This window comes from Callionymus lyra, chromosome 13 (assembly GCF_982586985.1).
Source record: "Callionymus lyra chromosome 13, fCalLyr1.hap1.1, whole genome shotgun sequence".
Lineage (NCBI taxonomy): Eukaryota > Metazoa > Chordata > Actinopteri > Syngnathiformes > Callionymidae > Callionymus > Callionymus lyra.
The window spans coordinates 16,227,257-16,241,493 of NC_141830.1; the positions used below are offsets into that span (position 1 = coordinate 16,227,257).

The 14,237-nt window shown below is 38.9% G+C and overlaps 1 protein-coding gene across 1 annotated transcript; it reads left to right on the forward strand.

Moving 5' to 3' along the window:
* The first annotated feature begins 1,745 nt into the window (after positions 1-1,745).
* LOC148067542 (uncharacterized) lies at positions 1,746-11,583 on the forward strand. Its single transcript, XM_087805797.1, has 6 exons — positions 1,746-1,961; positions 5,248-5,304; positions 6,961-7,326; positions 9,532-9,771; positions 11,075-11,174; positions 11,343-11,583. The coding sequence occupies exons 2-6, from the start codon at positions 5,253-5,255 to the stop codon at positions 11,401-11,403; spliced, it is 819 nt and encodes a 272-aa protein (XP_087661923.1). The 5' UTR covers positions 1,746-1,961; positions 5,248-5,252; the 3' UTR covers positions 11,404-11,583.
* The last annotated feature ends 2,654 nt before the right edge of the window (positions 11,584-14,237 follow it).

A 14,237-nucleotide genomic window follows, 5' to 3' on the forward strand; every position in this document is an offset into this window, starting at 1 on the left:
TTATTTAGTGAAGAAAGTATCAAGTTAAACCAGTAATAAAGTTAAATGATGCTCAATTGTTTATTAGGTTAATAAATAAGGGCTTTTAGAGAAATAAAAAAGGTGGTATGCAGAGCGAACATTTTGTAAAGGCACAATTATCGAAGTGGCCGGATAAAAGGATTAAAAATGTGGAAAACTGTGAAGAACATGAATTTGGAAATATACTGCTTAAATGACACCCATACTGATCATGTGTCTTCTAGTTTAGACTATTTTAATAGTTTCTTTCTGTGTGTAGACAAGAAGGATCTGTCTCACCTGCAGTTGATACAAAACTCTGCAGCAAGAATTCTGACCCGCTCTAGTAGAAGAACTCACATTCTCCCGATCCTTAAAACTCTTCACTGGCTGCCAGTTTCTTTCAGAATCAATTTTAAAATTCTGGTTCTTACTTTCAGATCTATTCATGGTCAGGCTCCTCCTTAAATCAGTGATCTGATCCAGCCTTACACCCCAGCTCCTTTTTTGTCTGTTGTTGTTATGTTTTCTTGGGCATTAAGAGTTTTTAAATCTTTAGGTATTTTTTACCGTGTATTTCTTTTTATTGTTCTGTTGAAGTGCTTTGTGACCCTGGTCTAGAAAGGCACTTTAAAAATAACTGTTACTTACTTAAAATGCTAACATGACATTAACAAATGTCATATGACATTCATAATAATCACATAAATTATCAAAAGACATATATAAAGTAAGTATTATGTAACAGTATAACTAAAAAAAAAGATGAACTCGAGAATTTAAAGTAAGTAAATATTGTGTTTAGGGAAATAGAGATAATAAAAATTGTTTCTGATCCTTTTCAATGTTAATGAATATATGTCTGATAGTGTGAATCTTGTTTGATTACTGCTAAAAGTTGTTTGATTTATGTTTATAATTTGGTTGACCACGGTTGAAAATGTTTGGTCGTTGAAAACAGTGTATGATGTATACAAAACCGACATGATATGTGTCCGCGATTGTTTCAAAAATGTATTGTGACCGATGTCAAGGAAGAGAGGAAATGAAAACAATGTTGGGTGAATGTTTTAATTCACTTCCTTGTCACGTCTCATCTCCGTTGCTCAAGAACACTTTTTAAAGCTCTTGAGAAAAAGAGAGACTTTTACAGGTGGACTAAAGCAGTAGTGCAGCTGATTAAGATATTAGAAAGATTTTTGTCAATCAGTCTTTGTATGAATACAGCAGCGTGATGCTCAAATAATTAAACTATTCTCAAATGTCTTATTAGAATTTTGAAAAAGAGCTTCAAACTCCTGATGTAAGTCTTTAAAAATAAAATCCATGTATCAGTGTCAAAGTCTCTTTTTCATTGAGTGGAATATTCCAGACTTGCTGAAAACACACAGCGGGGAATTCCCTTTTGACTGGAAAAGGTTGACTTTTCACACAAAAGAGAGCAAAACAAGAGAATTCAGGCTCATTTCTTCCATTCAAATCGAGACAATATCTGGCGATCGATGGCCGCGCTGGATAAGAGCACAAAAGATTCCTGTATTGTCAACGGTTTCCTTTAAATCGACCACAGGCAGCGTAGTAAAGGAAAAGTCTTGAGGGAGAACGTGAGGAACTTCTGGAGATTACGTGTGCTGAGTCAGAAACAATAGAGAATTGCTTTGTTTGAATTTAGGGAAGCTTTTACTGTACAGGAAAGCAGGGGCGGACGGGTGTGTTGGGAGGAGGAAGCGGTGACGCTTAAAAACAAGGTTACGCCTGCACACCAGTACTGGGCCAGGACTGATCTTCTGTTTTCAAGTGGTGCTGCAGTCCATCTTACACGGATCCTCACGCGAAAAAAAAACCAACCAGCGACCCGGTGGACCGTTAATCTTACTGAGCCAACGCAGCTTCAGCGTGACCTTTGGAGGGAGTGAACAAAGAGTGGAAGGACTCAGCAACATCTTTTGTCTTAACCTGAGGTAGGTACTCAACTGCAGACTTTAAACAATACACAGAATTCTATAGGCTCATCAATAACAGATGCTGTTCGTGACCTTCCTTCGTGATCTACATCTGCACTCATTACTCATGACTTTCATCCACTTTTCACCTTTTTTTCCTTTTATCTCTTATTGTGCGAGATGAATGATGCGTTGCATCGCAGCCTACTGCCATGAGTCTGTGTGTGTGAATGGGTGAGGTGCTCAAAATACTAAATTTAAAAGTGTTTGTAGTTTTCCAGCCACATTGGGACGTATTAAAGCAGCCAAAACTACAATTCTCACCCCTTGCAGATCGGCTGCTTGGCTGCCTCCTGCTTTCTTCCCTTCCACAGCGACATGTGATAAAGAATGATTCCAGTAACAATAGTTTACGAGTTGAATATGAGCGGGTTGAAAGTGACACAAGACGAAGTAAACACATAAAATCCAAGTTAGAGAAGTGAAAATATCTTTTCAACTCAAATGCAGTTTTTGAGTATCTTTAGTAAACTCACTTGATTAGAGTAAAGATTCTGTACTAAAATCAAGTTTCATTTTGTTCCTCTTCTCCACAGCATCCGCCTCATTTAGACCACAGTTTTATAAAATAATTAGGGAGAAAAGGCGAACAAACATGGCAGAAAAACATCACTTTAAAGTTGAGCATTTCATTTGCAGTGAAGGACTTTCTAGTTACTGCATTTTAACAGTCAATTAACAGAGAATTCTATACTTTTATATTGGATATAAAACAGCTCTGTTGTGCACACTTCCTTCGGAAGAAAATAAATATGTATTTAATGAACCTGCTGTTTTATACTTGCTGAGAAATGGGCTTCAGCGTAAAAAAAAAAGTTTTTATTTGTCACTGATAAGAATTTAACCCACTAGTTACATTGTGGTTCACCAGACATTTTGTTAGGGACTGATCCTAAAAACGCAACAATACGTAAATGTAAATATCAGATGGGTTGATAAATAAATTCAAAAAATGTATCTCACAAAAAGTCATGAATAATTAAGTATATTTCTCAGAGGAAATACCTTTAATCATCTCATTTTCTAAGAAAGATTATACTTTTTTTTTTAAATATTGAACTTAAATACCATTATCCAAGTTAAAAACGAGTTAAAATAAACAGGAGAAAACATAAAAGTATTGATTTATTTTATCTCTAATGATAAAACATGATGGTGTTTTGTAGTGATGGTCTGATGAAGCTTCATGAAGCAGTGTCATTATTTTCAGAGTCCACTAGATGGCGGTCTCTGCACTATTTTCCTTTGTTTTGAACTGTTCTATAGAATAATCACATAATTTTTAAACTGATGGCGCCACCTACTGACCTCTAAACAACATGCCACTGCTTCATGAAGCTTCACCAGCACACCACTAGTGTTTTGGTGAATGAATGAAAACAAATATAAAACCGTGGTCCCGCAGGAGGCACATCCCAGATGCTTTTAGTCGACTAGAAACACAAGAAGCCATTTATTTCTGCTGACAGTGAAGGTATTTACCACCATTTGCATAATTGGCTTAGAGGTTAAAACTGTCTTGAACCTGTTGGTCCGAGTTTTTATTGAGCTGAAGTACAAATAGCGAGTGACCTGGTAGGAAGTCCCTCATTGTTTAAAGGTTTCTCGTGACAAAAGGAGACGTGGGAGTCTTCAAGGGCAGAAAGCTGGCGGTTTGTTTTGTTTTTTTTGGGCCGCTACTGCAAATGCCAAACTACATTCAGGTCAAATATGAGGTAAACAAAAAATACTAGTTTGTTAACTATAAACTGAAGTTTAAAACATATATAACATATTTGAAATGGTCATCATTATTTAATATTCATAAAAAACTGTATCCACTTGTTTGACTCTGAAATGTCCTTTTGACTTTCTCACTTTTCCAAAAGATTTCTGGAGAATAAAGGAACATGTCATTGATCGTTACATCACTCGTCTTCAGGAAAGAAGCTTCACTCTCGCTTTGCTTCATGTGCTCTCTGAAGAAGTGACAGTTAAGGGAGGTGGATTTTCTTTGACTGTGTGACCAAATAAAACTGGAAAAGCACCAGGATGGTGCAAACCTCAGGCAGGGAGCTAATCCCAAACCATAATTATGCAGATTTCTATTTACAATTCATGTTTACCTTGATGCTATTTACATAATTAGACATTTTGCGGAATGTGCTCTCCTCCTTTTCTCTCACTGTATCCTTCACTTACTCTTTTCTCCATCCATCTGTCTACTCCACCCTTCCCTCCTCCTTGATACACTGGGATCTGCTTTTCTTTTCTCCTATATAGACTTCCTCAACTGAAGTGTCTTATGCCATTTTGTTATAAAATGAGACTTTAAACCATGTAAAAACTGAGCAACAAAGTCAGTCCTTCCCACGCAAAGTATCACAGCAGCAAACAAGACATTTCAAACTCAGGGCCAAAAACATTCTCGTTCAAAGGGCAGAACTAAGTTAAAATAACAGATTGGGAATTTGGCTGAATTTTGGTATAACAATCTCTTTGTTGTTTTGATTTTTTTTAAAGTGTATATTTGGGTTTTATCTCTGTTTTTCATATCTGTAACACCTAATACAATTACTTTTATGTACCACTGTTTATGTCAGAACATGTGTCATAATGGTGTTGAGATCCAACTCTCGACAAAATGTTCACATTATTAGAATAAACATTATCTTTCTTCATACTCTCTCCAGAATCCTATATATTCTCTTTTTCAAAACTTAAGTTTCCTAGCTTGTTTTCAATCACATGAAGGGGCTATAGCTTGGGGACCATAGATCGGATCTGGATAGTAATTCACAGCAACATGGCTGATGAAGCTTCATGAAGCAGTGTCATATGTCATCTTTTTAGAAACCAGGTGGCGCCGTCAGTCCAAAAAACAATGGGAGCTTTTAATTAGAGTATCTTTACAAAACAATAGATTATACAGGAGAGAATGACATCTCTTTATGTTTTAACACTAGTGATGGTCTGATGAAGCTTCATGAAGCAGTGTCATTATTTTCAGGGTCCACTAGATGGCGGTCTCTGCATTATTTTCCTTTGTTTTGAACACCTGTTCTAATGAAACATCACATAATTTTTAAACTGATGGCGCCACCTATTGACCTCTAAACAACATGACACTGCTTCATGAAGCTTCATCAGACCATCACTAGACCCTCAGCACCCTTTCTTAAATATTTTTGGATTAATCTTGTGAAAATCTTGTGAAGCTTACATTTTCGCCGTGTCGCTAAGTCAGCTTCTCTGTTCCCTTCAGGTGTCATGGATCAAGGCTGCTTCTTTCTCCCGACTCTCGCCCTGGTGCTCCTCCAGTGTAAGCAACAGGCTGCTGATGATTTCCGGTCAAAAGATCTTCGTGACACTTTTCATAAAAAATAGCTTCTATTTTTGTGTGCCACTGCAGACGGCTGCGTCTGTCTTCATGACAAGACGGATGCTCATTTTTTTTGGGGTCCCTGAGGACACAGAGATCCTTGAATTAATGTAAACACATGAGAACTTGAAGGATTCTTGGCTCCTTTTCTGCATTAATGCTCACATATTATGTATTATCTTCCGCCATCTGATGATTAATCCTCCTCATCCAGAATGCTCAGAGGTCCACTGCTGTTTTGACAAATATTTTAAGGATATTGATGTGTTTTGATGGATATCGCATCAGGCAAGGCTTTCAAAGATTATTAATCATCTGCTGACATTTTCTGACGAGAGGCGTCATACATATTCATACGAGCAAGGAAACCAAGCTTTAAGGGTTTGTTTGTTTTATTAGCTTCTCAAATAATGGAGAAAGTCCAAAAGGCCAAATGTACAAAGATGATTAGTGGAAAATAATTGGGGTCACACTGAGTGGAGACATGCATCTGCAGGAGAAGGCAATTAACTTTCCCACTGGGTTATCCAACACTGTAAATAAATTTGGGGCCTGGAATTACTCAAACAACATGATGGAATATTGAGAGAAAAGTCGTATAACACATAGCAATGACAGTGTTGTGAAGAAGTATGTCATAAAAAATGATGATTGAATCCCTATTTCAGTACGAAATGCCATGAAAGAAATTGTTTCCAGCAGAGGCCGTTGGAAGGTTGAGTGTTCGGGAGGATTCAGGGGATAATGAACAATTGTTCAATTAGAGAAAGACATGTTCAGAACATAAGATGTTCAAGTTACAAAAGCGAAGGTAGGCTGTAGCAAAGTTTGGTAAGATACGTTCTGACGTCCACTCCTGACCGATATTGCGACATTGGAGCTTGTAACAGCTGTGAGGTCAAGCAGGGCAAACACAAGTAAAATGGAAATGATGTCACAACACGGTCTTGAGTTTATCATCCATGTGTTTGTTTCTTCTCTTTTCGACTACAGTAACAGTTTATTTTATTTTCCTGCAGTTAATACAAAACTCTGCAGCGAGAACTGTGACCCGCTCTAGTAGAAGAACTCATTCCCCCAATCCTTAAATCTCTTCACTGGCTGCCAGTTTCTTTCAGGATCAACTTTAAAATTCTGGTTCTTACTTTCAGATCTATTCATGGTCAGGCTCCTCCTTACATCAGTGATCTGATAAGGACTTACACCCCAGCTCAGGCTCTTAGGTCTGTGTATCAGAATCAACCAATTATCAATGTTTCTTTATTTTTCCACACTTATCCAAAGTTGGGTCACTTCAAATCAACCGGAGCAAATAGGTCATGAAATCCTATGACCCAAAACCCCCTACACCCTTTTCAGCTCGTCCCCGGTCAGCCCCATGGCTCCCTCTCAGTTGAAATAGATAGAGTACTTAATAAAGGAGCGACCAAGCGGCATCCAAAAATATACTCCACACCTTTTCTGACTCCTTTTTAAGGGTAAATTGTCAGTTCTACACTGAGTCTCCCCTGGATGACTGAGCTCATCCGCTCTTTACTCATCAACACAAATGTTGAAAAATTATAAGTAGTAACATATACCTCTCTGTCTCCTCAGTCGCCCTCCGTGTCCAGGGTATGTCGATTCACATCTTTAACGTGGAGCCTGTGTACGTCTTACCCGGGTCCGCGCTGGCTCTCCGGGCGCACGTGGAGCACGGACCCCTGGAGGAAGTGTCGGAAATAACCTGGGAAAGAGAGGCTGAGTCCGGGATCGGACCGGGGAAAGTTACGCTCGCCACTTGTCCCGGCGAGACCTCCGCCTGCGCCGGGACGAACCCCAACATCCGCGCGAGCGTCCAGAAGCAGGAAGTGTCCCTGCAGATAAGCGGCTACAGCAGCAAGGACAGCGGCGTCTACTCGGTGACAGTCAAGGATCAAACTGGGGCCACAACCACGGCGCACTGCATCGTCAGAGAATATGGTAGGAGGTTGACAATCATCGCATAAAAGCAGCCTTAATGAGTTAGAGTGTTACCTGTTGCAGTACTTTATGGCATTGTGAGCGTTTTCTGACATGCAGTCTTTAAGTAGACTGAGGTGACTGTTAGTGACTCGTCGTATTTACACCACTTATTGTACTGTAATTATTGATGTACTGTTGTTGTTTGTTTTTTTTGTCTTGGTTCTCGTACTAGAAAAAATCTTGGTCTTGTTTGTGTTAACATTAGCCTGTAACACAGGTGTGTTCTCAGGGGCCACATTATATACTGTGACTGATTTAAGGGGCCATCAAGCTAAAAGCCAAAACAAAAAGTAAACCAACATTTTCCAATTAAATATTTATAAACTATTCACTTTAAAATAGTATAGAATATAAAGATTTTTTTCTAAATATGAGATAAAGGAAAACATGTATATTCACAATAAGGACCAAGAAAAAAAAGCTTTAAAAAAATAATAACAGACGGTTATATTGAGAATTACAATCACGTAAAATAAGAATACGATTACAAAATAATAAATAATAAATGCATAATTACAATCAAACAATTACAATCCCACCAGGTCTGATCTGACAAATAAATAGATTGATATCTGTTCGGACTCATATTACCAAAAAGTAATACTCTAAATAAATACAGCCCAACCTTCATTCATAAAAAAGAGTTCTTTCATTTCGAGCCACCGACGAGTGAACACATCAAAAAACACATAGAATTTAATTTGCCGGCTGGCTTTGCTCCCCGGGGCCATTGTCTCTGGGCTTTGCCATGAATTAAACTTTGTCGCAGCTATCCAGTTTTCCATCAAAGCTTCTCCTGCATGTTCTCTCATCTGTCTGCTCTAACAGCATCGATTCATCAGCTCCGCTCTTCCCTACATCTGCTCCGTCGGCTTCTGGAACTCTCCGTCATCTGATTCCTAGACATTATGCCTCTCTCTCTGCTCTCATTACCGTCGTTGAAACCGAGCCAGTTGGGTCTGACAGCCTTAAATGTCCCTCATGATTCTTCGTCTCCGTTCTTCTCGGACAGCCGTGCACCATTATCCTTGTTTAATAACGGATAAGCTTAAACGCCCTTGGCTGGGAACGTCGCCTTCATCAGCACAAGTTCGCCTCCTGTTTTAATCAGACTTTGCTGGATTCTGTGACGTCGCCGTCGGTTTGAATTCACTTTAATTTCCTCTGTTTGAATGAAACGTGTTGTCCAGGAAAACGCTTGTCGAGGAAATCGTGTTGATAACTCAAAAACGGATTTTATTTTAACGTTGAGGAAATTTTTTCATGGGGCAACAGATAATTACATTTTGGGGACTCTCATGAATCTTCCTTCCGTAGCAGCCATTCCTGAAGGCGACTATACGATTAGGCTCACAGATACAACAACATAAAATGTTAGAAAGGGAAAAGGGTATTGAATAATGAGGCTATAATAAATGTAGGGTAATATTATTGGCAGTTTTATTGAAGGTTTGCACCCTCAGAGTCATTTTCTACTTATTTAATTTAACACAATTAACCAGGATACTATTTCCTTTCTAATCTTTGCTCTGATAATCCTAAAAGAGTTTCAACTGTTGCAGTGCATAATGGAGGAGGGAGTTGAGTCCAGTGTTTCCGAAGCCACAGAACCCTTTTAGATTCTAGATTTTAGATTAGTGTCGATAGAGATCTGGACCATCTTAGGGACAGACGACGAGGTAGATTGCAGGGGATCAGAGGTGCACCCCAGGTCAGTAGTAAGGGCTAAGACTGTGTTTGGAGCTTATGAGTATTGATAGTGATGATGTGGTGAAGCTTCATGAAGCAGTGTCATGTTGTTTAGAGGTCAGTAGGTGTCGCCATCACTTTAAAAATGATGTTATTCTTCATTAAAACAGTTGGTCAAAACAAAGTAAAATGGTTAGGGGCCGCCCACTAGTGGACTCTGAAAATAATAACACTGCTTCACGAAGCTTCGTCAAACCATTACTAGTCGATATAGCTTAATTAAAACAATTTCCTTTTCTTCAAAGTCCACCAGATGTCACTATTTCCTGAATAATCCATTACCTTGAACAGCTATTCTATTGAAACCTCACATCCCTTTAGGCACTGTTTCACGAAGCTTCACTAACAGTACGACACAGACTTGTTGGTTAATCGATCAGCCACTCTGATTCAAACTGAATCTTCCATCTCCAGAAGCGGTACACCACGTCACCGTCAGCATCAACGTGACCCACTCCTGGCTGGTTTGCGGCGAGGCTTGGGGCACCGAACCCCACTTCAGCTGGCTCCACGAGAGAACGGCCGTCACTAAAACGGTGGGACAGGTGTCCCAGGACGGAACAATTCTGTTCGTCACCATGGCGCCCATGTGCGGTCACTTCACCTGCCTGGTCAGCAACAAGCGGGGCTACAGCTCTGCCACCTACACTGCAGGTGGGATCCTATTTATCGGTGATGAGTTGATGAGGCCTCATGAAACAGCTGATGTGGTATCATGATACAGTGTCTTCATTTTTTAAAGGCAACTGGGTGGTTTGAAATTGATTCCAAGTTTTATTGAATGAAAAGATCGCAGCCAAAGATTATAAAGCTGAAAGTGACATCTTGTGGGCTTTTAAAAATAAGACACTGTATCATGATACGTCATCAGCTGTTTCATGAGGCCTCATCCATCACTACTGTTTAGACCTAATGCCGGTTTTGCTCAGTTTTGCAAAACTGGTGATACGATATCTATCACGATAAAGGGGATATATTGTTTGATACTGTAGGAACAATATTATGTTTTAGGTAGTGATGGTCTGATGAATCTTCATGAAGCAGTGTCATTATTTTCAGAGTCCACTAGATGGCGGTCTCTGCACTATTTTCCTTTGTTTTGAACAACTGTTCTAATGAAACATCACATCATTTTTAAACTCATGGCGCCACCTACGGACCTCTAAAGAACATGACACTGCTTCATGAAGCTTCATCAGCACATCCTTAATTTGTTGTATTGCAAGAGTATTGACCGCAAACATCAGCTTTAAAAGCCGCTAAAGTCGACCGTATCCTCTCGCCCTCAGAGCTCATGGTATTTCATTGGACGTTATGACTGCCATCCAGCTGCCGGAGGTTAAATTGCAACGCTACTATTTCCACGTTTATTGTAAAATAAATAATCAAATAATTATATTTTAAAAACTGTTTGTTAAAATATAAACCATAAAAGAACTGTAAGTAAGTAAGTAATTTGTATTTATATAGCGCTTTTCCAGACCAGGGTCACAAAGCGCTTATCAAAACAATATTCAATAAAATATATACTTTAAAGATCAACATAATACTGAGATCAACACAGGAGTTCCAGAAAATCAAGGAAAAGCCTGAACAAATGAAAACATTTTGAGATGTTTCTTGAAAGAGTCAGTAGATCATCAAACACAAAGAGAGAGGAAGATCGTTCCAAAGCTTAGGAGCAACAGTCTGTAAGGATTTGATTTGAAAACCAAAAATGTAAATCAATATAGTCCTGATACCATATTACGAACAAAAATATTGTGATATTCATGTGTATCCTTTTTTTTGCTTTACCCATAAATAAAATGATGACTTCTGGAATAGGAAATGCAACTTTTGCTAGGGAAAAAAATTGTCTTTACATTTCCAGTCCAGGTGACAGTCGTGGTCTTTTTTCTTTTTTCCGGGCAGCCAGATGACTAGTTTGTGCTGTTATTCCCCACCTCTCTGACAGGACCTTGCGAGCGGGAAGGTTTCGGGATGACTGCAGTCGTCGTGTGTCTGGTGGTGCTTCTGCTGCTGCTGGGCTCGGCGCTGGCCGCTCTACTGTGGAGGTAGCTCAACACTCTTGACACCGAATGCAAAAAAAAAAATATTACCGAGGCAAAATGAGTGGCGGCTCAAAAGAGGAATGAAAAAAAGATAACACGGGAGAGAGGTGAAGCAATGGCCACATTTTCTCCAGCCAGCTTCTCATACTGCATAATTTGGTTTCTTCACAGGAGGAAGAGACTCAGCAGCAGAGGAGAGCGATTACAGGAATATTTGAATGACCCCATCTGAGAAGACATGCTCCCCCAAAAAAAGGGGGGACTTGGTTTATTGCGTGGAGATAGAAATTAGAGGTTGTTTAGATCTGCTCATCAAGACTTTATCACAGAATTGTAACGACAGTGTCCGTCTGACTACTAACACAACTTCATTTGACCCGGAGAGAATATAAAAGAAAAATGTTAAAAACTATCATGTAGTCATTCTTTAAAGTAATAAAAAAAAAGCTCAAAGACGTCTTCCTAATAAGTAGGAAAAGAACCTTGCGTGCTTGCAGTTGAAATATGAAATTGTCTGTGACTGACACGTCGGCCGATACATTATCATCAGCAGTGGAAACATTAACAATGACAGAACTTCCATTACGAACCCGCTAACCTTCTGCAAAGTTATGGCTGCGGTGGAAGTAAGAGCAAAGTGCCAGAAGTCAGACTGAGGACAGCAGGAAAAGCGGAGACACGTATGCAACCGGGATATTAGGTGTGGATTTCCTGAGGACAGTTTTGTCTGATAATTAAAGTTTATCGAAGCTAACCAAACCAATTATCAGTTTAAAAAGCTCTTTGTTTATGGGGATGACATGGGAGTTCTGCCTTTAAAAAAAATATGTTTCCCTGCCAAGTGATATAGGTAACATAATATTTATGCATCAGAAGTGAGAAAAACAGACAATGAATCATCCCCGGGAGGAGCACTTGCACTTGACAGACACAGAAAGGAGGGCAGCACATTCTTCAGACGGCTCCGGCGTTCAGATCGGTGCCAGAATCCCCTCCGTTACAAGCCCATTAGCTGTGTTGCTGCTGCATTGTTAGTCCAGCCTTTCCCCTCCTGTATTCACGGAACTCCCATCAGACCGGAGAGGAGATGGACGAGCATGAGAGGACCATCCATCATCAGAGCAGGAAATGAAACCGGCCTCTGAAGTCGGAGCAAGTCTGCATGTACACACAGAGGTAAATGGGCTCCAAACAAAAACTAGCCTGGCAACAATGCTGCAGCTGGATTGGAAAACAATAGATCATTTGTATCGGTTACATTTTACACATGGATCTGGATCCACAGAGGAGAAGTGGGGAAATAAAACGTAACCATAATATAGCTTTAATAAAGTGTATATTTTGAGAAGTTTGAATAGATGGGCCTAATTTAAATGTATTTTTTTATTTGACAAATAATAGGTTTGGTATTTAGTGGAGACACTTTCAATCTTCAAATACGAAAATCACACACACACACATATATATATATATATATACATATTTAAATATATATGCACCAACCCATCATTTATTTTTTGCTTGAGACCCCATCAGTTTAAAAATCATGTTAGGCTGTAATGGAATAGGTTTTCAAAAGAAGATTCAATTGGAGAGAGTGCCATCTAGTGGACTGAATGATGTCCAATTTAACTTGGGAAAAGATAAGGTTGTTTTTTTCGTTTCTATTAAAACGATCTTGATAAATGTTAATTGATTTGAGGTTGTTATTTTCCTTAATTTGTAATTATTTGAGTGAAGCAATTTTGTGACAGTGCATGTTTATTTTTTACTTTATTTCTATAATGTCTATAATGTGGGCTTTATAATGAATTGGAATTTACAACTGATGTCAGATTATTTTTTTCATCACAACCCTTCTATTTTAATTTAGTCCAGGACAATTTACTGTTTGCATATGACATACTAATGTATTATATTTTTATATATATTTTACTATATGTTTATATATTATCCAACAGGTTCCATCATTGTTGCTTTTTTAAAAAAAAATCTTAATGAAAAAGGTTAAACACACACACACTAGTGATGCGCCACGCGGGGAAACACAGATCCGTGACACAACCGTAGGAAACAGAGTCTCTTGACTTCTTTTTCTTGACCCCAATTACTCTCCATCTGCTTGACAATTCCAGCCGCGCTGCTCTTATCACAGCTGGACTTCCTCACCACAGAGATGGCGTTAAAGGGCAACAGAAGGAGAGTCGCGTGATCGCGAGACTTCGAGTCCAATAGTAACATGAATCAGTTTAAAACGAAAGCAGTTGGAGTACTTTTAGTATTTTTGTTTATTTTGCTATGGTCCAATGGAGACCAAAGAAGTGGACACCCTGGACAGGCACTCTCTATGGACACCTAGGTGATACATTTTGGAACTGCGGAAGGAGGAGCTTGACCATGAATAGATCTGAAAGTAAGAACCAGAATTTTAAAGTTGATCCTGAAAGAAACTGGAAGCCAGTGAAGAGATTTAAGGATCGGAGAAATGTGAGTTCTTCTACTAGAGCGGGTCAGAATTCTCGCTGCAGAGTTCTGAATCAACTGCAGAATAGAGATGGAAATTGTTAGGTTTTTATCAGATATTGGTGTCAAATTGGCTGGAAAAAGTCCTTTTATTTCTGATATTAGTATTGTTTGTTAGTAGTATTGGTTTGTTTTGATGTCTGTTTTAACAAACTTTGTCTAGGGCAGTGATTCCCAACCCGTTGGAATCACTGAAGGTTTTGCAAGTGGGCCGCAAAACCGTTTCCAAAATGGTGTCTTTTTTTCGAGGGTGGATGTAATTATTAAAAATATATATATTTATTCATAATAATATTTTAAATGTTTAAACTAGTTAAGTTAATTAAAATGATATTAAACATTTTCATTAAGTCCTTTAAGTTCAATCTTGAAAAATAAATTAAAAATAGTGCTCCGAGAACACATTATAATGCCTTTAAGGGGTCAGAGGTGGGACGCAAAGGTTTTTGAGACTTAAAAGTGGGCCCCAAGTTGGAAAAGATTTTAGGGACCACTGGTCTAGGCAATTGATGCTGCGATTAATTTCCTTGCTGCTGAATATCC

What these genes read in the sequence shown, in the direction of transcription:
- LOC148067542 (XM_087805797.1), top strand. Translation starts at nt 5,253, where the DNA reads ATGGATCAAGGCTGCTTCTTTCTCCCGACTCTCGCCCTGGTGCTCCTC. An exon ending in CTGCATCGTCAGAGAATATG is followed by an intron (nt 7,327 to 9,531) that starts GTAGGAGGTTGA and finishes TTCCATCTCCAG; the next exon opens with AAGCGGTACACCACGTCACC. An exon ending in CTGGCCGCTCTACTGTGGAG is followed by an intron (nt 11,175 to 11,342) that starts GTAGCTCAACAC and finishes GTTTCTTCACAG; the next exon opens with GAGGAAGAGACTCAGCAGCA.